The sequence below is a fragment of the Chionomys nivalis genome, chromosome 7, assembly GCF_950005125.1.
Source record: "Chionomys nivalis chromosome 7, mChiNiv1.1, whole genome shotgun sequence".
NCBI lineage: Eukaryota > Metazoa > Chordata > Mammalia > Rodentia > Cricetidae > Chionomys > Chionomys nivalis.
Window position 1 is genome coordinate 5,275,253 of NC_080092.1, and position 26,710 is coordinate 5,301,962.

The following is a 26,710-nucleotide window of genomic DNA, read 5'->3' on the forward strand; positions in this document are numbered from 1 at the left end:
GTCAATGAGTAAAGAAAACAGCAACAACAACAAACAAAACCCAAACCACCAGCTCCTTCTCTTTTCTCATCACCCTTGCTGAGGATCAAGGGCTTTGACTAGTTAAAAAATGCAGATGTCTGTCTGCTAGGTTATAGGTGGGAGATGATTTTTTAAAAAAACGTGTTTAGCACATTCATGGACCTGGACAAAGGATAAAGGGTACAGGTTCAAAGTGCATTAAAATAAAAAATCTGACCTCACGGGAGACATGCTGGGAAGCTGGAAAGCAGTGACATTGCTCGCTATGAAAGCCCTACAGTAGCAATCCCCTCAGGTTGTAGGTGCTCTTACGAACAGGTAGAAATCTAATCTGAAAAGGAGCTGCACACTCCCCGAAGTGTTGAAGGCTTCCCCCTGGTAGTGCTGACTTCCCCCGGAAGTGTTGAGGATCCCCACCCCCAGAAATGCTGGGGACTCCCCCGAAAGTGCAGAAGTGCTGAGGACTTCCCCCTGGAAGTGTTGAGGACTCAGGCAAGTAAGAGGCTGATTCTTCTCACTTTAAATGGTACAAAGTCTTCTGAGAGCTGTGTCTCTTCCGGGGCTGGGCATTCTTGGATCGGAAGGGCCTGGAAAACCTTGTGTCACTCACTCTACCCCTAGCTCCCCTGACTTCCTGCAGGAAGGATACCACTCCTGGAAACAGTAAAGAGTCATCAACATCTGAGTTCTATGCACATAATTTAATTGTAACAATTCTCTGATGATGTTACCAACGCTGTGCTATTACACCTGGTAGATGTCAGAACTGGAACACAAAAGGAAATCACACAACTTCTCTACCTTAAATCTCAGCTTCAGATGGTAATGCTGATGGGACCAGCCACAGTATGTCAATATGATGGTGATGGATTTGTTTAAGAAAACAAATAAAAATAAATCATGATGGTGCCTGAATATAGTAGCTTTTTTATAATTTTGTTAAATAAAATATGTGGACTAGGGAGATGGCTCAGCAGCAATGTGCTAGCAAGGCGATTTGTGGGAACCTGAATGTGATTTCCAGAACCCATGTAAACAGGACATCTGACAGTGATGCCTGCACATGGCAATGCATCCCTAGAAGAGAGAACTCAGAACCCCTGACATAGATGCAATGTCCCATGGGTCACCATCACCGGAGACATGAACATGAGAGAGCCTTTGCTGGGACCAGTCTTCTCCCAAGAAGGGAGAAGATAGTATGGTCTGGCCACAACTCAAGTTTCCCCTGCTCCCAGGAGAACCTGGTCTCTGTCCTCCCATCAAGAATTAGCTTCTGTCAGGAAACAGACTTAGCAGTCCTATTTGCTAGCACTCCTTTCTAAGATAAAACTGATGGTGCTGTGATCTCTTCGTAAGAGGCTAAGCTGACAATGGGATGTGTGATGCCAAGCTCTTCCTTATGAAAATGACATTCAATGCTTCATACCAGCTCAGGGCTTCACACCAGCTCAGGCTCCACACCAGCTCAGGGCTTCCTCACACCTGCTCAGGGCTTCACACCAGCTCAGAGCTTCACACCAGCTCACGGCTTCCTCACACCTGCTCAGGGCTCTACTCCAGCTCAGGGCTTCATACCAGCTCAGAGCTTCACACCAGCTCAGAGCTTCCTCATACCAGCTCAGGGCTTCACACCAGCTCAGAGCTTCCTCATACCAGCTCAGGGCTTCCTCACACCTGCTCAGGGCCTCCTCACACTTGCTCAGGGCCTTACCCCAGCTCAGGACCTCCTCTTTGCCAAGGCTCACTCTCTAGTTCACTGTAACACTCCCCACTTGTTTCTGCTTTCCATCTATTTCTAATTCAGAAAAACAGCAAAAGATCTGCATGTTTTTGTAGTCCTGCCTAAGTTAAGCTTTGGGGATACAAAGAAAAAAACATAGAAACAGTTTGGATCTGATGCTTAGTGTGTGCTGCAGGCCATGAGAAATAGCAAAATCATAAAACATGGTCCTTGATCTCCCTGAAGGAGATTATAATATACTCAAACAAATTAAAAACGGAATGAGAAAGTATTTGAACCACAGTTCACTACACTGGGAAGAAGGCCACAGGGTAGGAACTATCTAACTGGGAAATGATTCGTACAGGCTGTAATCACTGCTGAGAAATGTAACATCACTCTCCTTTTGCAATCTGGGTTGGGCTTACCAAATTGGCTTAATTCTAAAGAGAGGTGTGGTATGCTCAGGCGAAAGACAAAGACAAAAAAAACTCTTTGTACTTGCATCTTGAAAGGAATCAAGGCAGTGTTTCTTTTAACCAGATTTAACCAGACTACCAGTGTCCTGGTTTATAATCCTGGAGACAACATTAAAGAGAAGATATTCTGGGAATTTATGAATCCTATGGAGAAAGACCCATTTTGTATGTGTGTCCTCACAAACTGAAGGGGGGGGGACTCAGCAATACATTGTGTTTTAGGAAGTGACATTAGTGACTTTAGAGAGGAAGCATTTATATAATTCCAGAGGCTCATGGTGGACAGAGGGCTTCAGATGAGTCTGTGTTGGTGCTGGGTAGACAAGAGATAATACACATCTTCCATGGCATTGTAACTGTGTACCGTGCTGAAGTTTGTTGGAAAAGAAGGGGTTTGGCCAAGATAACCCTTCCTGCTACTCTGTCCCCGATGCTGACTCAGCACAACTGCTATCTTGGGTGAGGAACTTGCTGGGAGATAGAGTGCTTGATATTTTTCCCCTCATAATTATGCATGTTCCCCTTCTTATGGATAACTCTGAGACCTTCAATGAGTCATTTTGTCTATGAAAAAGAAGCTGGGAAAATCTCTATCCATCAAAGCAAAGCAAATGCAGGGAGGATTTCTATGTGCTTGTTGCTGAGTGAGAAACTGAACACAGATGCCTTTGAGAGTAAATATGCATCACTTAAATGGTGCAATAATCACATTCAATCTTTTTCCTACAAATAATGAAAGCACTGAAAACTCCTGGAACTGTGGTAGAAGCCAACTCTAAAACCATGCCTAGGGACACTTCTGTCACCCTGTGATCTTTGGGGAGATTATGATTCTGAGATGGAAAGTACCTAAGCAGAGGATCGACTCAGGATTAGAAAGGTCGACAGCAGGCAGTGATCAATACTGAAACCTGAAATTGGAAAAAGCAATGAGGGCATGTTTAGCTCCAAATGAGGCATCTATATCATACCACATCCCCTCCAAGGCTCTGAGAATGTAAGAAAGAGGAACCAGAAAGATAGACAGAGCCAGAGGTCAGGGAAGATTGTTGTGACATGACAGGACCATAGCACTCTCAAACTCACAACAACTACAGTTGACAGGAAACAATCTTTGCAAGATCAAATTAGTCACCATTCCAGCAAGGACAGGGAAATGTAGATAGAGGCTTCTTGTTTGTTCCTGGACACGCAGACCTGAAATAATCACATGTAAACTATATTAATTGCAATACTGTTTGGTCAATAGCTTAAGTATTTTTCTGGCTAGCTCTTACATCTTAAATTAACCCATTTTTATTATTTTATATTTTACTACGAGGCTCGTGGTTTACCAGTAAGGTTCCTGGGCATCTGTCTCCTTTGGTGGCTACATGGCATCTGCCTGACTCTGTGTTCTTTTTTCCTCTCTCTCTCCTTGGAATTCCTTCCTTGCACTGCATTAGGCCCAAAGAAGCTTCTTTATTAAACAGTGGTTTCAAACCAGATTCAGAGCATACACAGAAGAATCCCACATCACCTCTCTTTTTCTATCTAAATAAAAAGGAAGATTTTAACATAGTAAAATTACATATAACAAAGCAGGTATCATGCAAGAATTATAGTTACAATATTTATAACTATTTCTTGTTTTATTGTAACTAAGGAAAACTATAATTATAAGTATCTATTTTTTAATTTTATCAAAGACCCAAGAAGGATATAATATTACCTATGTTAACAGAAAGTGCATTGTAAACAACTTCCAAAACTCTACAATTGGAAGAGACATCTCACTGTCTGGACAGTCACCCAAAGTTCTTTTGTAACATTGGTGCATCTATCTTTAGCCTGTAGGCCCATAGTATCAGGCAGAATTTTCCATGAAGCAGGAAATCTGAAGATCTTTAATGCCTTGTACTGACAAAGTTTGTCAGTTGTTTTGTGCGTGTCTGTGTTTATGTGTGTGTGTCCATCCTGCAAAACGTCTGGCTGTTCTCTCACGAAGTAGAAACCCTGAAGGACTTTTGGCAAATTTAGCAGTCATTTTTTTCTGTGGGTCTTGCACATCCAGTTCATACAACATACCATCAAGCAGTCCAGGCAAGAGCAGTTTCTTGCCCAAATGGCTAACCAACTCTATAAGGAACCTCTTCGATGCCCATCATCCTCTTGAAGTCAATTGGTGTTGCTAGGAGCAGATGTATCTCATTGTTATGAAAAGTCCTAAGTTTTTAAAACATTTAAATGCTATATTTTGTAAGCATTAAAAGATTTGAAGAATATTCATTTGATATCCATTGTATCTCTGTACATCTAGAAAACCTAACTAACATGACTACAAGCTTGACTAATATAGATGACTATTTATTACCCTGTGTTTTAAATCAAAACACTATCCTGAGTGAGGTAAGCCAGACCCAAAAAGAGGAATATGGGATGTACTCACTCATATTTGGTTTCTAGCCATAAATAAAGGACATTGAGCCTATAATTCGTGATCCTAGAGATGCTAAATAAGAAGGGGAATCCAAAGAAAAACATATAAGCATCGTCCTGAATATTAACCTTTATACATTACAATTTTAAATGGAATGCACAAATACAATACCTTAATCAAGAGCAGAAATATACATATAACAAAATTGACCTTGAATTTTTATCAATGAACCAAGATCCATACCAATGCAATGTATTTATATCTATATCATAGCTCCCTTTAAATGAACACAAACATTTATAGACAATATTTGGGAATTTGTGTGTAGCTTTTTTCTAAACTTCTCACTGTTTTTTGTTGGGCACAATATTTGGGGGTTTATAGAGACCTTTCAGGGGGTCTTGATCTGTCAAAGCACATTAGTTTGGAAGGAATTCACAGGTTCTTATCCTCTGTGGAAATAAAAGTAGAACCTCTTTTCCAAAGCAGCATATTCTTAGACTCAAATCTTGAAGTCAAGATACCTTTAAAATATATAGGTTGGTTTAGTGTAGCTGCCAGCATAATGAAACGTCTCTCTGTACTTAGCTCATTTACAGTCAAAAAATTCAAAGAAAACTCAATAGTATAAATAATCCAGACTCTTTGTTTATATTCCATCATTATGTGGCTTGTGTTTTTAACTCTATTACTTTTTTACAAGTTTAATATTTATTTTATTATCTTTACTTCTATAACCTGTGACTGTCTGTACTCTTTTATATTATAACTGTCTATATTCTTTTTCTTCTCTCTCCCGTCTCAAGTACATTTATCCAACATTGTGACCCATTTAGAGGTCTTTTCCATCTGAATTTGTCTTTATTGTGTGTGTAACTATAATTATCTAGTTGACTAGGAGCACTTTTTTTTTTCTTTTAAATGTTAAGATGGCATGGCTAGGACCAACTCCGAGGCTCTGCCTGTTGGCTTCGCCCAGTCCAACATGCTGGAGGCTTTTTTACTGCCTCTGAAAGCTGTGCACATGGTCCCAGCTCCAGGGTCCATGTCATCATTAAACAATTTGTAACACACTGCTCATAGACCTCATTTAAGTACTCAGCATCCTGAAAGAGCCAGAGGTTTTCATGTAACTAACACAAACCAGGAAGCCTTCTTAAAGGAGCCATGCAGTTTTTGCTGCGAGAGCTGGGTCAGGAAGATGTTTCTTAGGAAGATGTCTCTTAATGAAATTGTGCCTCTGTTGTTTCTAGCAAACAGAGCCCACCAGCAAAAATGCTGATACCATGAAGGCATGCTTAACTGTGTGTGTGTGTGTGTGTGTGTGTGTATGTGTGTGCCTAGAATTTTTTTCAAGCCCTCTCGGGTTTTATGTGGATGTAGCTGGCCCATGTTGGCACTCCATTTTGTAGGCAGAGGCTGTTTGTTTGTTCCCAGCCACCCAGACCTGAAATAATCACACAGAAACTATATTAATTGCAATGCTGTTTGGCCAATAGCTTAACTATATTTCTAGCTAGCTCTTATGTCTTAAACTAACCTTTTTTTTATTATTTTATATTTTGCCACAAGGCTTTTAATTTACCAGTAAGGTTCCCAGGCATCTGTCTCCTTCGGTGGCTACATGGCATCTCCCTGACTCTGCCTTCTTTTTTCCTCTATCTCTGCTTGGAATTCCTGCCTTGCTCTATTCTGCACTGTAATAGGCCCAAAGCAGATTCTTTATTAACATATTCAGAGCATACAGAGGGGAATCCCACATCAGGGAAGAGGCTCTCAAAGCCCCACCCCTTGCAGAGGTGCTACTGTCAATTAATGGACAATGAAAAAAGAAGAATTTGTTTCTTCAGCAATGTGACACATAGTAGGTTGCCAGTGCTCCAGAGGATAGTGCTCTAGACCCATGCACAAATTGGAAGCACTGACTAGACTCAGTGGGTTATTTAAAAATAAAACATATGAGTCTTGGAGGTAAATGTAGGGGGCACTCAGGAGGAGCTAAAGGGAGTGAGCAGCAGGAGATATGATCTAAACACACCGTATGTACATATAAAATTACCAAAGACTAAATAAAATTTTGAAAGACTAGAGTGTCACAAGGAAATCAACTACCATGAATGAGAACACAGAGCAAACAGAATGAGAAGTCTAAGAATTACTCCCTTTGGCTATAGGTTTGGAATTGCTAAACAAAAACAGGTTTGGAAATCATAATGAAAAGAACAGCTAAGGTTGTAAAAGAAACAAATATCTCATGCAAAATGAAAGATTAAAATGAAAACATAAAGTGAAATATCACCAATTAAGAAACAAATGAACTAGAGAATGAATCTTCATGTGAATCGACCAGTTCCAGCCCACACAGAGATAACTAAGTATGAAGACAAGGTTAATAACCTACAGAATAGACTGGCAGTGCTCTGTGTTAAAATTTTCAGGACAAAATGAGCTACTACAGGTCATTAGGGAATTGCTAATTACAGCAATCAGATAGCACTGTCAGCCTATGAAAAGAGCAAAAGTCTTACCCAAACTCTGACAAAAACTAATTCAGTCTTGTGGGTATGAGGGATGCAAAACAGAATACAGTTAGGCAGAAAGTTCAACATTTTTAATCATATAATCCAGAGGATTTAGCAAAATTTCTCTGGATATCTTGACCAATTGAGTCAAAAGTATCCACACAAAAGTCTTCAGTGGTCCATGTTTGTAGTAGCTTTATTTGTGACCGTGCAAATTTGGAAAGAACGACATCAGCATCCATTAGTGACCAGATGAGTAATCTGTATCCAGAATGTGCAACTCGGTAATGCAAAGAAACGAGCTACTGATCCAGAAAAGACAGGGGAACAGGGAAAGTGTGTAACAGGCCATAGAAGAAGCCGGTCTGGAATATTTCCAGCTGACTATATGACACCGTGCAAGGATGACACCATAGGTCTGTAGTTGTCAAAGTTTGGGAAGAGTTACAGAGAAGAATATATGACTTTAAAAATGTTAGGTTTGCTGGGTGGTGGCGATGCACGCCTTTAATCCCAGCACTCTGGAAGCAGAGGTTGGCAGATTTCAATAAGTTCAAGGACAGCATGGTCTAGAAGAACTAGTTCCAGGTTAGGCTCCAAAGCTACAGAGGAACCCTGTCTTGAAAAAACAAATAAACAAACAAACAAAAATGTTAAGATGGGGGAGTTTATATTTAAAACAATAATGGATGAAACTTTCATTTTTTAGTATTTATATGTGTGTACATTTGGAGTGAGACCCGTGCCAAGGCATACACGTGGAAGTCAGAGGACAACTTTCAAGAGTTTGTTCTCTCTTTTCACCATCTGATTCCCAGAGATCAAACTCAGGTCTTCAGGCCTGACAGCCGGTGCTACAGAGCCATCTCACTGGCCGTAGGCGGGAACTTTCCTTCCAGAGTTAAAGCTAGGAGTCATCAGAATCATACTGAGACCATGGTGAGACGTGCGAATGGCAGTGAGTATAGAATGTTGGCCCTACAACAGCAGTTCAAATCTTAGGAAAACTGAACGTCATCACAAGGCCAGGAAATATTACCACTAGCTTGCTTCAGAAATATAAGTAAACCAAAGGCATTGATGACACTCTGACTTCACAAAACTCAAAAACAAGACTCATTTGAAATCCGCAATGATATGAACTTTAAAACTGCCCTTCATTTTCCATCAAAACCTCCTACTCAGCCTAGAGAGCAGGCACAATGGAGTCATGATTCGCATTTAGCATATAAGTTTTCTTTGATGATTAATGTCCCTGAGATAGAATTCTTGAAACTGAATCATGGAGTAAATGCCACTGCTTAGTGAATTGTAAATGGCTTGTGTAATTACTAGACATTGAGATCATGGAGTTTTATTCTAAATGGGGATGGGGTAAAATGCACAGAACAGATAGTGTTGAGCGCACCGCCTTTTTATTTCCAGTGAAAAGCGCACCTGTTTCCTCAGCAGCTTATTGCAGTGAGCAAGATGTTCACTTTGCAAGAGGCCATTCAGCACCAAGATGTCTTTCTTCCACTAATGTTTGGTATCTTAAGCTCATTATTGTGGGTGAGTTTTGGGAGTTGTTTAGAGTGTTCTAAACATGAGAAAGAAGAAACTAATATAGTTGAGGTCCACCATCTGCAAGACATGGTTTCCAGGCATTCTCTTCCTTCTAGTCAATAGTGGCACAAGCTGTTGTTCGTGAGACTTCATGTGAACCAGACTCAACTGACCCCCCCCCCCCACAACTGCCTGGAATATGTACTCTTGCTGTACACACTGTTCATGTAAGTGAGAGGTTCAGATGTTACGTCTTTCCACGGCAGCATGCCTATCCTGTGTGAGCCTGGGTGGGCGGGGCTTTGGGGCATGTAGAGGACAAAGGCAATAATATGGGGAGACTGTAACCACGATCAAAACTATACCAGGAACTGCCAAATTCACTACACTGTAAATACAATCTAATTTAATCCTGTCTATAATGCCAGCAGGGAGGTGTTATCCTCAACTGAGAGCCAAAGATCAGCCAAACTCAGCAACTTATCTTAAAGTCACACATTGTAAGTCATGTACATGGTCCCAACTCATAAGTATCTACACCAAGACAGGTGTTCAGGTCTTCACTGCCTGTTTGTGTTCTGTTCTGTGTAGGTGAGATGGAGGAACTGGAGACACTGTGGCTTACAGGCATCTGCCACAACGAGAAGAATGAGGTGATGAGCAGCCAACTGGACATTGATAACATGGCGGGCGTGTTCTACATGTTGGCTGCGGCTATGGCCCTCAGCCTCATCACCTTCATCTGGGAGCACCTCTTCTACTGGAAGCTGCGCTTCTGCTTCACGGGCGTGTGCTCTGACCGACCAGGGCTACTCTTCTCTATCAGCAGGGTCAGTACCCCAAGCAGTTCCTTCCTGGTACAACAGCCAGGTCTGGAACAACACAAAGGTTTCAGAGAATCAGGCACATACTGCATATTCCTGAGACATTTTAATATCTACCAAATCATCTATATATTACCTGTGTCAATCATCCATTTACCTATAATCAATCTATCATCACCATCATCATCTCTGTATCTTTCATTTTTCTGTCACCTACCAATCTATTAACTACCCATCTATTCTCTATCATTTATATGTCTATTCATCCATCTCTATCATCTATCTATCACCTATCAACCATCTGTCATCATTTACCAGTCTATTTGACACCTGTTTATCCATCATCTATATATCTATCAACTATCAATTTATTGTCTATCTATCTACCTATCTATCTATCTATCTATCTATCTATCTATCTATCTATCTATCTATCTATCTATCTATCTATCTGTATGTCTATATGTCTATCTAGCTTTGTCATCTATCATATATCAATCTATCATCTTTCTGTCATCATCTGTCAATTTATCAATCTATTTAATACCCATTGCCATGTAACTTTCATCTATTATCTAGTTAGCTATCTGTCATCTATCATCGCATATCTTTCCTTAAATTGATCTACCTGTTTCTTTCATCTTCCCATCTTAATGAAAAGCATTTAGTTTTATATGCTGATCTTCATTGGGGGAAATGAAATAATCAGTTTAAAGTGAGTTTGTGTATTCTTAGCATTAGGTGAGTTTGAGGACTTTGGAGACTCAGAAGGTACACATTAGCTCCATGAGGAGGATTTATTTTCTCCATTCAATTACACTCGACTTGGGTTCTGTGCAAATACATATTTCCTAATTAGCTTGATGGCATCTAAATACACAGATTGCTTAAAAATAACAACATGCATGCATATAGCTAGGAATTATGCCAACTTTAAACTAATTCTCCCAGCCAATTACTAAAGGCTTTTCATATCCAAATGGTTCTGGGATTATGTTAAGCAAATGCACACTGTTGCATTTGCTTGTAAATCCAGCTTCTCTCTGAGACAGACAGCTATATTGGTGGGATCATCATCATGAGACATGAACTGAGTCCGGTATCCCCACCTAAGCATGTTAGGGCTGGAAACTGAGAGGACTGGGGACTGTAGGCAAGGCTTTGTTGGCAGAATTTGAACTTCCCCACCCTCCAGGGCAGACAGGGATACCCAGCCACTACTGGTGCATCCCAAAGGCTTCAGAGAGTCCAGTGGGGCAGAGGCTCTTCTCTTCCAATATCATTTGTCTTCTAAATCAGAGCAACCTGATAAGTATAGATAAGGAGGTACCATTATTTCCCTGCCTCCTTTCTGTACTAAAGAGACAAATGGAAAGTTCAGCCCCAGATGTTGGTTGATGAATAAGCCTACAGTGGAGGATTGTCAGTGATGGCAAGGTGGGTGTGGATAATGGCCAGAGTCAGATCTGGTTTCTCTCTTATCTCATTGTGAAACCTCATGAGGTTAATATGATCGCACCATTCTATGGATAAGGAAACTGGGGCCCCAAAGCTTAAAAGGGGGCTTTTAAAAAAAACTTTCATCTTATTTTTCCTGGAAGTAACAAGCTTGGGAGATAACAACTCCCAAGGAGCAACACCCATACTTGCCTTTTGGCCTTTGCACACATGTGTGAATAGTTATGTGATCATGGGCATGAGCATGAGTGTACTTGTATACACACACACACACACATACACACACACACACACACACATGACCTGTATACAGAGTTGAGTCACATACATTAGTCAAGTTCAAAATGTGGGCTTCTTCCCAAGGGTGTTGATTTGTGATTCTCTGAAGGCTCCCAAGGTGGGTATTTGCTCCATAGAGGATACCTCTCCTCTTTGCCAGTTCTTCCAGGACACTGGCCCTGCAGCCCAGAGTAAAACAATCACAAGACAATAAGTACACATAGATCTCCTTACAGGATCAGTGTCTCTGGAGGTAGGAGGAGCCCAGCCAGCAGTCCAAGGTGGCAGGGGATCACAGCCATCTGTTCAAAGTGGCAGGGGAGCATAGCTAGCAGTTCAGGTTTGCAGGGGAGCACATTTCACTATGGTGGCAGGTGCACAGAAGTCTATAGGTTATCCTGAGGGAGAACAGGAGCTTGATAGAATAAAGGTACAAATTTAGAAAAAAAAATAAGACTGTGTTTTTCATAATACATCAAGGAGAGGAGAAAAAGACCCTACCTGACCTTGACATAGAGGAAACATCAACTTCTCATACATAGGTGGAGACTCCCTCTAGATTACATGTAAGATTATATTATATGACTAATTAGGGGTTAACTAATGTGCCAGAGTCCATGAAACACATGGCAGAGTTATATAATTCTTGTGTCCACAGTCTGAGTGTTCTAGCATTCTTAGTGAAACTGACCATGAAACAGAGAAGGAGATTAAAGATAAAGTAGAAGGAAGGAGGGAAGGAAAGAGACAAGGGTGGGAGAAAGAATGGAGAGAGGGAAGGAAAAGAATAAAGGAAAGGAGGAAAGAAGGGAGGGCTGGAGGGAGGGAAAGAGAAAGGCCAAGGATGAAATGGGGATAGAAGGGAAGGAACTTAAGGACTCTGGGAGTAGGGAAGAACAGAAGGAGGGGAAGAGGGAAATAAAAGAGTAGATGAAAGTGTGTAACAAGGGAAAGAGTGGGAAGGGAAGAATGAAGAAAGGAGGGCAGAAGAAACGAAGAGAGGGGAAAGGATAGAATGAGGGAAAGGAAGAAGGCAAAGGGGAAGAAGGGCTAGAAAAGGAAAGAGAGAGAAGGGAGGAAGGGAGAGAAAAGAAGGAAAAAGGGAATTGGCGCAGTGCTAGTTCCTGGGTTCCTGACCTTAAACACAAAGCTTAGGTTACACAGTCACAGCAAAGGTTGCTTAAACTTGAGATGATCATGCTTTGTGTGCAGCATTTTTGTAAGGCTGAAGTGGAGACTGTCTTCAGACACAAAGTGCAGCTGTCCAGATGAGTTCAGACTTCACAGTTCTGAGAGCATCCCTTCTGGGTTGAGTTTGATGTAGCCATGGGGCTCAGGAAAGCCATGATCAGAGTCACAATGACACAAACTTCCTACTACTTTATGTCAAAGTCTGCAACAGATCTGCCTCATGAATCCATTTCTCGGGATGACTTCCTGGCAATCTTAGGAGGAGGCAGATGAAATTCCACAGGCTTGATCCAACTGTTTTCATATAGGTATGGTGGCCAAAATCTGGATTTGAGTAGAAGAAAGCCAGGAGGTTACAAATCTAAATATGTTTTACCTATTACAGCAGCATGAGCGAGGAGCCCTTCCCCTGTCAACAGTAGAGCAGCTAGTTTCATTACTGGAGCTTTTTGCTGACTTGCAGGCAACTCCAATGGTCTACCTGCAAGAGTCTCTTAGCTCTAATGGTCATGGAGTCTCCTCTCCCCAACAATTGTTACTGCTTATATAATCTGAATAAAGTCCTGTGAACCGTGTAAATTTCTGGAGCTTTCTGAGACTTATGAGATGAGTCTTAATAGAATATTTCAATATTGAGTAAATACTTACACATCACTGGTGTTATCTATTGAAGTAAGATAATCAGGATTCAGAATGAATTTCAGTCTCTCTCCATGACTCCCACAAGAAATCCATAGTTGACTTTTGCAGGTAAAGCTCAGGTGGGCAAGTGGTTTCATACTAGTGTCGTCTAGACACAGTGGTGTCCTCTGTTGATGTGCATTTTGTGTTCCTCATTCACAGGGCATCTACAGTTGTATCCATGGTGTGCACATTGAAGAAAAGAAGAAGTCTCCGGATTTCAATCTGACTGGGTCACAGAGTAACATGCTAAAGCTTCTTCGGTCCGCCAAGAACATCTCCAACATGTCCAACATGAACTCTTCAAGAATTGATTCACCTAAAAGAACTTCTGACTTCATCCAAAGAGGGTCCCTTATAGTGGACATGGTTTCAGACAAGGGGAATTTAATATACTCAGACAATAGGTCTTTTCAGGGGAAAGACAGCATATTTGGGGACAACATGAATGAACTCCAAACATTTGTGGCCAACAGGCACAAAGACAACCTTAGTAACTATGTATTCCAAGGACAGCATCCTCTCACTCTCAATGAGTCCAACCCTAACACCGTGGAGGTGGCTGTCAGCACTGAATCCAAAGGGAACTCCCGACCACGACAGCTTTGGAAGAAGTCCATGGAGTCTCTACGCCAGGATTCTCTGAACCAGAACCCAGTCTCACAGAGGGATGAGAAGATTGTGGAGAATAGGACCCACTCCCTAAAGAGTCCTAGGTATCTTCCAGAAGAGGTAGCCCACTCTGACATTTCAGAAACTTCCAGCAGGGCCACATGCCACAGGGAACCAGATAACAATAAGAACCACAAGACCAAGGATAACTTCAAAAGGTCAATGGCCTCCAAATACCCCAAGGACTGTGGCGAGGTTGAACGTCCCTACATGAAAACCAAAGCAAGCTCCCCCAGGGATAAGATCTACACCATCGATGGTGAGAAGGAGCCCAGTTTCCACTTAGATCCTCCACAGTTTGTTGAGAACATTTCCCTCCCTGAGAATGTGGGCTTCTCAGACACCTACCAAGACCACAATGAGAACTTCCGCAAGGGAGACTCTACACTGCCCATGAGCAGGAACCCACTACACAATGAAGATGGGATTCCCAACAATGACCAGTATAAACTCTATGCCAAGCACTTTACCTTGAAAGACAAGGGTTCCCCGCACAGTGAGGGCAGTGATCGCTACAGGCAGAACTCCACACACTGCAGAAGCTGCCTTTCGAACCTGCCCACCTACTCAGGCCACTTCACCATGAGGTCACCCTTCAAGTGTGATGCCTGCCTGCGGATGGGGAACCTCTATGACATTGATGAAGACCAGATGCTCCAGGAGACAGGGAACCCAACTACTCAGGAGGAGGCCTACCAGCAGGACTGGTCCCAGAACAATGCCCTCCAGTTCCAGAAGAACAAGCTAAGGATTAACCGGCAGCACTCCTATGATAATATTCTCGACAAGCCCAGGGAGATAGACCTTAGCAAGCCCTCCCGGAGCATAAGCCTCAAGGACAGAGAACGGCTTCTAGAGGGTAACTTATATGGGAGCCTGTTCAGTGTTCCCTCAAGCAAACTCTTAGGGAATAAAAGCTCCCTTTTCCCCCAAGGTCTGGAGGACAGCAAGAGAAGCAAGTCTCTCTTGCCAGACCACACCTCTGATAATCCTTTCCTTCACACGTATGGGGATGACCAACGCTTAGTTATTGGGAGATGTCCCTCGGACCCCTACAAACACTCATTGCCATCCCAGGCAGTAAATGACGGCTATCTTCGGTCATCCTTGAGGTCAACAGCATCATATTGCTCCAGGGACAGTCGGGGCCACAGTGATGTGTACATTTCAGAGCATGTTATGCCTTATGCTGCAAATAAGAATAACATGTACTCTACCCCCAGGGTTTTAAATTCCTGCAGCAATAGACGCGTGTACAAGAAAATGCCTAGTATCGAATCTGATGTCTAAAATCTTCCATCAGTGTTAATCTATAAGGAAACATACGGAATGGCCAACGTTCTGGAGGGTAAATGTTAGATGTCCCATAGTACCTTGCTAGAAGGAAGAGGACTTAGGGAGGTACTTTTTTTGTTGGCTCTTTTGCACATGGCTCCATGCCATAATCTTTCACTCAAGGAATCTTGTGAGGTATGTGTTGACCACAGCACATGCCAGATAGGTGAATCCTTAACCAAAAACAAATAAATGAATTTGGGCAAGTCTCCCAGACATGCCGACTGGGTATGGTGGCAATAATGGTGCATCAGATGGCAACAGTGATATTGTTGATTGCCTGATTTCCAAATTCCATGAAGGTCAATCCACCATGTAACTTCCCCCATCAGAAATGCCTCAGTTTCTCTAACACAGAATAAGCAATATGGTATGCATGTCCGTCTAACACAGACAATAAGACAGTTAAGAATGCATCCGCACTGTAGTACGAATGACACGCGCAAGGACTAAGAAGTTTGGCTTGTAACAGTTCTCAGCTTTCTTGTTATGCCTTCCATTACAACCCTGGCTCAGCCCCCAAGAACTCCAGGTTCCCCCCCAAAGAATAGCAAATCAGTGTGCTCATCGTATGTATGCTACTTTCATTGTAGTCTGTCCCCAAGACACATCTGGAACACATCTGTAGCCACAGGGACTCTCAGGTGGAGAGCTAGAAGAATCTCTTTGGATGTTAATGTGTGTGTATCTCTCACCCTCAGCTTCAGTGGTCTTGTTCGGCACTGCATAAACACATTTCTGTCTTCGATATCTAGATGTGGATCTTCTGTCTATGACATAGTGGCCGTTGTAGTTTATCTTGAAGACTTATGTACGTAAGTTTGCATTTCCTCCCTTCTGGTGATGACTCAGGGTTGTATAGTATCTCTTACCCGATCCCTCCCAGAGTAATCGTAACTTGTTCTGTCCCCCAAAAGTCACGATGGTGTCTAATTAGCTGTGTGTTGTGTTCCTAGAGTTGTTAATGTGGTGACATGTACCAGCAGCCATGTATAATCTGTAAGAAGTACCATGCCCTCTGTGTGCCCAAGGCTAGCATGGTTTTACATTTATCTTCCTTAATGTCAGGAAACTCTATTAGACACTTCTTTCTATACAAACCTCCTCAAATCAAAAGCCTTCAGGCGATAAACCACTTGTGCATCTGTCACAAGCACCCTCCCAGCTAAGGATAAACTCTATAAGACAGGGTTTTCCCTCTGAAATGCGCACCATTTCCTTAGCACCAACAGAGACAGACGAGAAGTCTTCAATGCATTTGTCATTCCTGAGTCACCCACATTGTCCTGTTCTTGGCCCCCTCAAACCTGTGTGCATATGATAGGACAGATACTCATCATTTTTAAAAAATTGGAGGCAGTGAGGGGACTATTCATGCATGGAAAATTTCTTAGCACATAAATTTTCTACCATATTTTTGAAAAAGATCCAAAAGGTAGTTATGATACTTAATAGAAAAGGACATATCACTAAACAGAAAATAATATAAATTAGACATTTTATTTGCTTCTTTTCTATCAATTATTATATTTTCAATGCATTTTGACCTTGAAATAGCTGGGATAGCTGGCGATGGTATTTTGCACAAGACTTAGCCATCTCGGTGTCTTGCTCCTATGAAAGAGACCAGCCTTTCCTGTTTTCCTATGTACTGGATTTTGATTTGGGTTCTCAGAGAAAAGGACAACACTACAGGTTGAAATTCCATCCTGTTTCTTTTCCTCATGGGGTGTTCTGGTTTGTAGCTGGTATTGTCCTATAGTTGGAGGCAGGGGAGTTCTCATAGAGCTTGAGAATGCGTGCAATGGAGCAGTGGAAACATCCAGCCGACCTCCAGTAGTGTATAATGTCGAAAGTGATGCAATAAGCCGAGTGCTTGCGATGGAGCAGTGGAGGGGGTGAGGACAGAGCGCAGAAGGCGCTGAGGCAGTGCCAGAGGTTGATAAACTTCAAAATCACATTTTCTCCCATGGATCCAGCATTCTCTCCTTCCCTAAGTCCCAGAGATGGAGAAGTCTGCATTGGAGAACCTAGAACAATCTTCCCAGTTTCTGATCTTAAATTTAGGCTTCATTGTCTGTATTGTCTTTTAACTCCTTCACGTTGTTTCCCCTTTGCATTCCAGACCTGTGTTCCTCCTGCTAGGACCTCTGTCGTGTCCTCACAGAAGGGAATTTGAAGTCTCCTTAGAATACACAGTAGTGACTTGCCATAAATCCAAAGAGCTCTCTGCTTTCCTGCATTGTTCTCAAAGCCCAGGGCAGCTGCCGAATGCCACTGAGTTCCAGTGGGAGCACAAATTACACTTCTGCAGCTTCCTCTAAACCTTCTCCAGAATATCTGGAGAGCAATCCTTTTTTCTTCTATTAACCCCATACAAAAGAAATTAAAATGAGGATTTTGCTTCCAAAACGTACCTATTACCAATTGTAATGGGAAAGAATAAATAACTCATCGGTAGTTAGGGGCTGTATGGTAAACATTTTTTTTTCCTTCTACACTAATTCTCTGACTCTTACATGTGATAATTCCAAAGAAGGAACTGAGAGGGTCAGTCTCCAAGTGGAAGGTGACCATGTGGACCTGTTTGAAGGTAATCCAAGTGAGTGCCATTCATCGGAAAACTAACACAAGGAGTGGCAGATGGAGCCGACCGTAGGAGGCGATGAGGACTAGATGGGAAGCCCTGAACTGTGTTAGAGGTCCCAGTGTTAAACTCAGGCTCCAAGCTCTTAGAATCAAGGATGCTAAAGCCAGCGTCCCTGAACCCAACAGCCAGCTTGTCATCTTGGAAGCTTTGGTGGGTTCCCCCATTTTGAAAAATACCAAACTGTCCTTCAGATGGAAGTATTTGAACTGAAATAGCCTGGCTTCCATATCCTGCATACAAGAAAATTTCCAAGACATGACCCCAACTCTGCAAAACCTCAGTGCTCTGCGAAACAGTCCTGCCACCCTTACACCTGTAGGTTTCAGGCCACTTCTGGCTTCAGTGTTACAAAAAGGAAAGCCCCCAGTGATCTGTCTTCCTGTCAGTAAGACTTGCCTGGGAGCAAGGGATGGTAACCTCTCCACTGGGGACTACGCTGTCCTCTGCATTATTGTAGCAAGCTAAATAGTGGCTGCCATGCTCTGGGATTTCCCCTCCCTGCCTCAGACGATACATGAGAAGGCTTAATATTTAGCTTTCTGGTGGAAACATTAAAATCTATCCATTTCAGCAAAACCCGTCATATCAATTCACACTTATTTTCTGGGGAGAGAAAAAGAAAATTACACCTTGTTTACAAATGAAATAGTTTCATTTAAATGGGACTTTAGCCAAAGCAGTTAATTAGTCAAACGATCCATGGTAGTCACACTGTCTCATGTTGTTTATTCTATTTGATGTGTCTACCGCTGATGTGTATTAATATTCTGCATCCTTCTCAGGAAATGACAAATGCCCTGAATTCTTTGCAAATAGGATTGCTAATGAAAAAGAAAACGAAAGTTGGTGTTAATTAAATGGTGATTAAAAATTTATCTCCCTTAAACCTAAAAAGTGCAGCTTTAGTAATTGCTTGTCATATAAATGAATCCCCTGCACTGGAGGAGCTTGTGGTTTAAGACCTAAATAAATACTAATGTGAGAAGCGGAAATCTCTGTTAGAAGACTGGAATGTACCCATTGGCGGGGTACACATCTCTATACTGTTTCTCTGCGTGGAGCTGTTTTGTGGGAATCCTCAAGAAAAGGTTGCAACCTGTTTCAAGATGGAGCTGGTTGGCACTAACCTTGGCTATCATAGACTTAACTGGACTTCAAGAAATGGAGTTTAGCAGGAAGCCAAATTTATCAGTCAATATTTAATAGTTATTCAAGATCTTAAGAAAAGAGGTCTTCTTTCCAAAAGCGTTATTTATTCGACTTGATTCGAAATTTGGCCTGTCTATGTGTCCTCCCTCTTATTTTGGTTAAATAGGGTCAGAAGCATTCATTGGGAGTTTACGGGTCTCTACTTGAAAAGTTTTCCAATGCGAAGTTACCATTTTTCAGTCAGCCATTTTCCTTCGTACTGTGTTCATCTCTAATATCTCTGACGAGGTCAGCTTGATGCAGATCAGAGATGACCCAACAATGCACTTCTGTGAATACAGTTGCTCATATGTACATGTATATATTATACATGCTTGGTTTCTACAATTCACACTTAAGTGTATTATCCCAACAAACCTGTACATATTGTAAAGTTTATGTTAAAAATCAAATGGTGGTGATGGTGTGAACACACAGAAAACCCATTCTGATTATTTTGATAGGAGGATATTTATGTAGAGAGGGCATTATATTTTTTTAAATATCGGCTCTAGGAAGAATAACAGGGCTCAAGGGGCCTTGAGCATTGGTGTTCTTGGCCCCTTAGGGAATAAAATTCGGAGTGATGAGTGTGCAATATATGCTGCTTACAGTCATTTTTGACTATGATGCTGGTGTGGACCTACATGTGGCTTTTGTAAACCCCTCAAAAGACATAGATTTCCTATTTAAATCTTTCTCGGCTCGTTTGTGACTAGAAGAGCTATCAGCATAGAAGAAATACAAGATGCCTGTCCAGAAAAAGCTTAGACTAAATGAATTTTGTGTAATGACATCAAGATCTTGGGGAAAGGAGACAGTGGCAGGTGACAAGGGACAGTAATCTGTCTAAGGTAAAATGGGAGAGCATCGGAGCTGGGGCTGGAACCCAAGACTCTGTAGTCTGATTTCTGGTTTGGTACCTTTACCAAGCTAACATATCTCTAGGTTTCTTTTGGGAAGACACTCCCCATGAGTCCCTCTGGAATAAGAGCCAGAGAAACTCACAGAACTGCCCTGGCTTTCTTTGTCCCTTGCTCTTTACAAATCAAGCATGACTCTCTGAATTTGGTTTTTCTTTAAGCTCCTTTGCAATCCCTCACTCTCTCACGGCCCCGGAGAAGAGAAGATCTTCTCTTGGCCTGTCCTCTAGAGAAGATCCACAAACGGTAGAGTTCAAAGCTGCTGACCAAAGAAGCAAGCTGGCAGCAACGAGGTCTCATCTGTGCTGCTGAGCAAGGGCTGCAGGCAAGTCCACAGGACTAGACAAGGTGGCAGTTCATCTGAAGTCCACTTTGGGACCATGGGGCAGCAAATGGAATGGAAAATAGAATCTCTTCCTATAGGTAGCTTCTGGTTTAAGAAGTAAATTCCAAAATATAAAAGATAACAAACAACCATAAATAAAATCAGATTAAATAGTGAAAATTAGAAATAGATAATATGCTGTTGTAAGAAGATCAAAAATAATTGATACTGTGATCAAACCTTTTTTTTTTTTTAAAAAAAAAGGTTCATCCCTGAGTTTTAAGGAACTTTGGGGAATGCAGTTGATGTCCCTGCAAATGGCCTTGATTTGTTTAATGTACCCTGAGGTGATGGGTGTGGGGAGGATGGGAGCAACGAACCAGGCGAAAACTCATTCTTTTGTATTGTTTGCACAAGTACTCTTGGGTCTGGCTCCAACCAGCCCTGCATGGCTTACCAAATCATACCTCGAATGCTTCGAAGGGGCTGGAAAATCCTTCAAAGGATTGGAAAAATAGACCATGGTGTAAAGAAGAAAGAGGAAACGTAGAGAAAGCTTTACCAGTTGGGTCGCTTATGGCCTGTAAAGACCTTTGTTAGCTCAGGGTGTGGACAGGTCACGGGGGAGGGAAAGAATGTTTCATGGAGTCCCAAGTGCCTGCTGTCATGGATGGCAAAAGAAATGTCAGGTTCCCTAGTGAAAAATAAAAGAGAGGGCAAGGATGTGAAGGAAGGGAATCCAAGTGTGTTTCCAGAAGGATGGAGGGGTGGGGAGGGTGTGGAAGGAGGATTTTCATACTATGTGTACCATTCTATGCATAGGAGAATGTTATAGTTTCTGCTTATCATGAGCGTGCACCATGGGTCAGCATCTGAATCTTGAAATACCCAGCTATTTCTATACTGAATGAGTTTAACCTAAAAGTTAAGTATTATTGTTCCCATTTTGCAGATGAGGAAACTGATTGTTCTAAGCCTCACTAGCAACATGGAGGTCAGACCAGAAGCAGAAAGAGATTTATTAATTTGAGGTCCCCAGGATTTTCTCCACGCACCCTGCCCAGGTTGCCTGGTTTGGGGTGTATCAAGAACTCTTGGGGATTCCTCCTCTGTTCACAGCCCCTTCCAAGACTGGAACACTGTTCATGTCTCCCCTCCTCCCTGTGCTTGCACTCGGCATTAACTTTTTTTACTTTTTATTTTGTTTGCTTTGAAAATTTACCTTCTCTATTTAGCATGTGCCTAACCTTAAATATCCCTCTGCCCATCTCTTTCTTCTCTAACAGTTGGCATCAGGGCTAGTACCGTTAAACACATGTACATAGTATGCTTTCCCGGGTGTGTGAGCAGTCACACACGCACATGCACACACTGCCTTGTGGTCCTCAGTCAAAGCTCTTCAATACCGTCACCCCTTTCTCAACAGGACGCTGTTTGCAGACTCGCTGGTCCTCCTGTCCATCTCTGTTGGTTTATCTTTGCCAGGCAGACAGAATGGAGTTCAGAGGGAGGGCAGGGAACAGGGAATAGTTTTGCATAAATGACTGAGTGCTTTAGTCATCAGGGTGATTGAGGGCCAGCTATTAAAATGCTGTTGTTGTTGTTGTTGTTGTTGTTATTATTGTTGTTGTTTCTCTTGGTCTGTTCCATTTGTTAAATTGCCTTAGAGATGCACTCCTGGTCATTAGTATCAGGATAATTGTTGTCGCACCAACACTTGTTAATATCCCAAGGAAGAGTGTTGAATTGGGATGCTCACAGCACTTCATAGGAGCCAAGAGTGGCATGGTGACTAATAAGTCATGCAGACGATGCTCCCAAGCACACAGTGTCATCTGGGCATCCCATCCCACCCATGTTCTAAACCACACTTCTTTCCCGGCATTTATATTTACAGTGAGGTAGGGCACACTAGGCCCATTTTATAGATGAGAAGATTGAGCTGGGATCACAAGGAAAATTGCTTTGGAAGGCTCCAGAGTGATATTTTTATAAAAAATGCAATCATTGCTCCAAGTGCTTCTGGGGAGTCTTTGAACACAGTATAAATGACCTTAGCTTGATTTCCTGAGAATAATTCTCCAGGTGTTGTCATCCCCCAAGCAGACAGTCAGATGCCTCTTACTATAGAGATCACCAGGGCTAAGGATACAGCTTAGTTGGTAGAGCGTTTGCACAGCACACACAAGGACTGGGCTACATGCCCAACTCTACGAGCATGAACTGGGTGTGGTGGCACATGCCTGTGATCCCAACACTCAGGAGGCAGAGGCAGAAGGATCTTGACTTTAGGTTACACCCAGGCTACATAGTGAATTGGAGGCCAGCCTGGGCTACAAGAGACCCTGTCTCAAAAATGAAAACAAAAACACAGAGGTTATTATTATTTAACAGCTATTCTGAGACCATGTGTTTCTGCAAGAGACAAGGAGACTCTCCCAGGGATGTCAAACTCTACAGAAAGTGGAGTGTCGCAACAACAGGGCTGAGCTCTCCGTCTCTTTGGAGCTGTATTTCAAAGCACACAATTCTCCAGCGAACCACAACCTATTTAAGATGGAATCATTCCTCAGATTCGCTCTGGAAGAAGCAAAGCAAAAGTTCACTCACCAATTCTGCTTAGGTACCATATCAGCAAACGGATAATAAGTCTGCATCTTTACAATTCTAGAACATTCCTCATTATCAGTAGCCCTCGGTCATAACCTCTTCCAGTTAATTCTCTTTCACACCTTTGGGAAGGATTTAAAAGCCTTCAAAAGGATATTAGCATAACGCATAGCCAATACCACAGATGCCTTTTAAATTGATAAGGTTAACTGTTCTCCAGCTAGCATAGGTTTGTCTTTGGCATTTTCAATATTTCTCATTGATCTGACATTTTACTGTTTCAAGCTTTTAAAGGGCTCGAATCAAAGACTATTGATAACTGAACACATAGTGAAGGTCCAGAAATATAAATACGCCTTGTCTGTTTTTCCATGAGAAACAATCACAGCCTTTTGAATTCATTGGAGGTTTTTACATTAAGCATGTATGACATATTGAATTGTTTCTCTTCCAGGTCAGGCTAATTCACATTAAGAAATGGCATTGACTTTTAAAAGGTATTTTCCTTTTAAAAATATCTTAAATGTATTAAGTTTGTAGACACAGCTCTGGGGCCATGACCATTAGGGAAATATTCCATGTCAGAAGCAGAAGATTAAACATGATTTTGTGGCAAATCTGAACAATCTTCTTTGAAAATTTGATGAATTTGGAACAGTCAAGCTGACATTTCTAACGTTCGTGTTGAAATTTTTCATTGAAAACTATGTAAGTGAACAACTTTTTTCAAAGAAGATATTAAATCAGGGATATGTAGAAAACATGTCTTTGGAAAACACATAGAATCACAAAATAAATGTGGGTCAGATGCTTTCCCAGCCTGAAGGTCCCTACAGATGTTTTTATGGTTGTTTTTGAAGTCTGAATGTTACACGTGTTCATTCCCCTGATAAAACATATTTAAGAGCATATCCTTGCCAAATTAATTGGTAGAATTCATCATAGTTTATATGGCACTGGGATGTTTGTGGATGTGAACTTATATATTTCAAGCTGAATATCAGGAAGAATTAGGTTAGTTAATTGGTGGCTTGAATAAGAAATAGCTCATAAAAATCATAAATAACGGCCTTCTCAGACAGTAAAAGAGGGTAAACTATTCATTTTCCAGTCATGTTGTAAGACTTGCATAATGTACAAGCTACCCATTGCCCACAGGAGAGTTCTTGAATTAAACAACTTATCCATAAAGGGTTTATGTGTGAGTCTATCTTTAGCCCAGTATGAATGTGGTTGAATACATACGCAGAGGGTTTCCATCCACAGCTACATGAAACACCGTCTTTAACTCACATCAGGACTGGCTTAACGTCTCGTATGGTGGAGCCCAAGGATAGCTGTGTGCTCCATTCAGTGGTCTTCATTCGGGAGTAGATCTTCACCCAGTCACAGCAGTTTATACCTGTCATGTTCTGATCCACTGCATGAGGAAGTGCTAATAACTGTATTAAATATTTCCAAGCATAGCTACACAATTACACGTTTGCTTAACACCTTTCTATGATAGAGGAAGTATATACTATGGTTGTCTTCTTGTAGTATGTCTCTTTAATTTTGTTCAATGTGTTATCAACTGTTTTAAGGAATGGGATTTGACATGTGTGTGCAAACTGATATGTACAGAACTCCCGGGGCAAAGAAAGTGCCCATCATACAGTGTAAAAATGTAAATACAGGAAATTTCATTTTTCTAATAAAGATAATTTCTGCCAATTGATATGAAAATGAGAAATGTATCTGTGGTCTTTGTGTTCTTGCCGCTGCTGTGTGGAACTTGCTAAAGGTTCCCATGATCTTAAGAGTAGCTCAGAAAAAAAAAAATATCTACTATGGCTAATGGGAAAGGATTGGTGGACAGTAAGGAGAAATGGCCTGGGCAGTGACTAGGGTGCTGCCAGCAACACAGGGCAAGGGACTGGGGTCGGTATAGCCACTGTAGAGAAGTGCTTGTCCTATTAGGGTGAGTTGTCTATAGTTTCTTGGCATATAAGCAAGGGAAGTCTAGATTAGCCTATGTGTATGTACAGTTTTACATGTTTAGAATGAACTGTTATGCATGAAATTTCCAGCTATATAATCTCTGGCATACAAATAAGGATCATACAAATCAGGCACATGAAAATTAAGGGAATCCTGTTTGACCAAAGTCCAGTCCTGGTCAGAAGCTTCGATCAAGGCTACAGCTCTGTGGTGCTGTGTTATTCTACTCCAGTTGGGCTGGACAGGCAGTTTGCCTGGACAGTGTAGGAGGGGGGATTGTTTTGAGATTTTTGACCACACATAAAAATTTTCTAGCACGTAGTCTCCCCCCACCCCCCCGTGTGTGTGTGTGTGCATGTATGAATGGGGGGGAGAAGAGGTGTAACTGGAGATTGCTCATTCACTTCCTGGCAACCCAGGCCTGAATAATCACTCAAAAGTTATATTAATTACAACACTCTTTGGCCAATGGCTCAAGTATATTACTGGCTAACTCATATCTATTTAATCCATTTCAATTAATCTGTGTGTCACCATGTGGCTTATTGGAAAGGTTCCAGTGGTGTCTTTTTCCTTCAGCACTTACATGGTCTCTCTCTGGTTCTGCCTACCATCTCTACATATCTCTTCCAGTCTGACTATATTCTGCCGTGCCATCAGCCAAAGCAGCTTTATTTATGAACCAGTAAAAGCAACACACATATAGAAAGACATCTTACATTATCTTTCCTTTTCTTACTAAATAAAAAGGGAGATTTTAACTTTAACATAGTAAAATTACATATAACAAAACAGGCATCAAGCAATAATTACACTTAAACTATTTAGTCTATTTGTTTCTGAAAAGTTTCATATCTAATTTATCTTTTATTGTAACTAAGAAAAACTATAATTATAACTATCTGTCTTCAACTCTTCAAACACCCCAAAAGTATATTATATTACCTAAGTTAGCAGGAAGTGCATTGTAAGCAACTTCTAAAACTTTAGAATTGACAGAGACATCTTGCTGCCTGGACAGTCACCTAAAGTTCTCCTGTAACTTTGGGGCATTCATCTTCAGCCTACATTCCCATAGTATCCAACAGACTTTTCCATGAGCAGAAAATCTGAAAGATTGTTTTGTCTATATTGACAATTTGTCAGTCACTTTTTTTTCTTTTTTTTTTATTAATTAATTTATTTAATTATTAAAGATTTCTGCCTCTTCCCCGCCACCACCTCCCATTCCCTCCCCCTCCCCCAATCAAGTCTTCCTTCCTCCTCAGCCCAAATAGCAAGCAGGTTTCTCTGCCCTGTGGGAGGTCCAAGGACCACCCACCTCCATCCAGGTCTATTAAGGTGAGCATCCAAACTACCTGGGCTCCCACAAAGCCATTATGTGCAATAGGATCAAGAACCCATTGCCATTGTTCTTCAGTTCTCAGTAGTCAGTCACTTTTTTTTATGACTGTTGTCACTTTAAGAGAAAAGCCACACCCATTCCCTTCCCCATCGGCTGAGGCAGGCTGATCTTCAGCTTCTGGCCTGAGCTCGCTCTCTTTTTTGCCTTCCTCTCGGAGAGGCAGCTTCGCTTCTGCCTCTCCCCACTTTTCCACCCCCTTCTCTCTCTGTGTCCTCTTCTTCTCCCCTCCTCTAAGTAATAAATATCCAATTCTATTCTGTATGATGTGTCTGTCCACATGTCTCCTACCCACTGCCTGCTCACATCGCCAGGCTAGCTGGGACCAGCCTGCGTGCCATGTGTCTCCCTGTCTGAGACCAGCCACCACTTGGAGACTGGCAGCCATCTCTGCCTGGGATTGGCTGCTCCCAGAGCCCACTCCCTGCCTACTGCCACCAGGGATCTAGCAGCTTTTTTAAAAAAAATCATAACAATTTTCTT

General features: G+C 41.8%; 1 protein-coding gene across 1 annotated transcript in view; it reads left to right on the forward strand.

Annotated features, from left to right (window-relative positions):
* Positions 1-24,568, forward strand: part of Grin2a (glutamate ionotropic receptor NMDA type subunit 2A) — a 421,718-nt gene extending 397,150 nt beyond the window's left edge. The window contains exons 13-14 of the mRNA XM_057773629.1: positions 9,301-9,539; positions 13,305-24,568. Of these exons, the coding sequence (XP_057629612.1) occupies positions 9,301-9,539; positions 13,305-15,104 (2,039 nt within the window). The 3' untranslated portion in view covers positions 15,105-24,568. The remainder of the gene's footprint in view (positions 1-9,300; positions 9,540-13,304) is intronic.
* The last annotated feature ends 2,142 nt before the right edge of the window (positions 24,569-26,710 follow it).